We start from the raw sequence: 325 nt of genomic DNA on the forward strand, positions 1-325 counted from the left end.
GTGTGTGTGTGTGTGTGTGTGTGTGTGTGTGTGTGTGTGTGTGTGTGTGTGTGTGTGTGTGTGTCTGTATGAGACGCTTACAGTGTGGTGAGTTGAGTCATGTTGGCAAAAGACGAGTTGGACAGGGAACTGATTTTATTGTTGCTCAAGTCACTGAAATAAAGCACAGTAAAATATGTTAAATGCACTTTAATTATTAGAATTATATGCAATTATATGTAAAATATACAAATATATAGAATAGAATATACAATATTAAAAATGTTCCTATTATTAAATATATGTCACAGCAACAATAACAATACTACATTTTTATTATTATCAT

At 31.4% G+C, this 325-nt stretch overlaps 1 protein-coding gene across 1 annotated transcript in view; it reads right to left on the reverse strand.

The window, feature by feature from the left end:
- The window catches only part of LOC107657487 (slit homolog 1 protein-like), a 47,014-nt gene that overhangs the window by 21,550 nt on the left and 25,139 nt on the right, over nucleotides 1-325 (reverse strand). The window contains exon 22 of the mRNA XM_016445592.1: nucleotides 82-153. Within this exon, the coding sequence (XP_016301078.1) occupies nucleotides 82-153 (72 nt within the window). The remainder of the gene's footprint in view (nucleotides 1-81; nucleotides 154-325) is intronic.

This window comes from Sinocyclocheilus anshuiensis, unplaced genomic scaffold, assembly GCF_001515605.1.
Source record: "Sinocyclocheilus anshuiensis isolate Anshui unplaced genomic scaffold, SAMN03320099.WGS_v1.1 scaffold259, whole genome shotgun sequence".
In the NCBI taxonomy this organism is placed as follows: Eukaryota; Metazoa; Chordata; class Actinopteri; order Cypriniformes; family Cyprinidae; genus Sinocyclocheilus; species Sinocyclocheilus anshuiensis.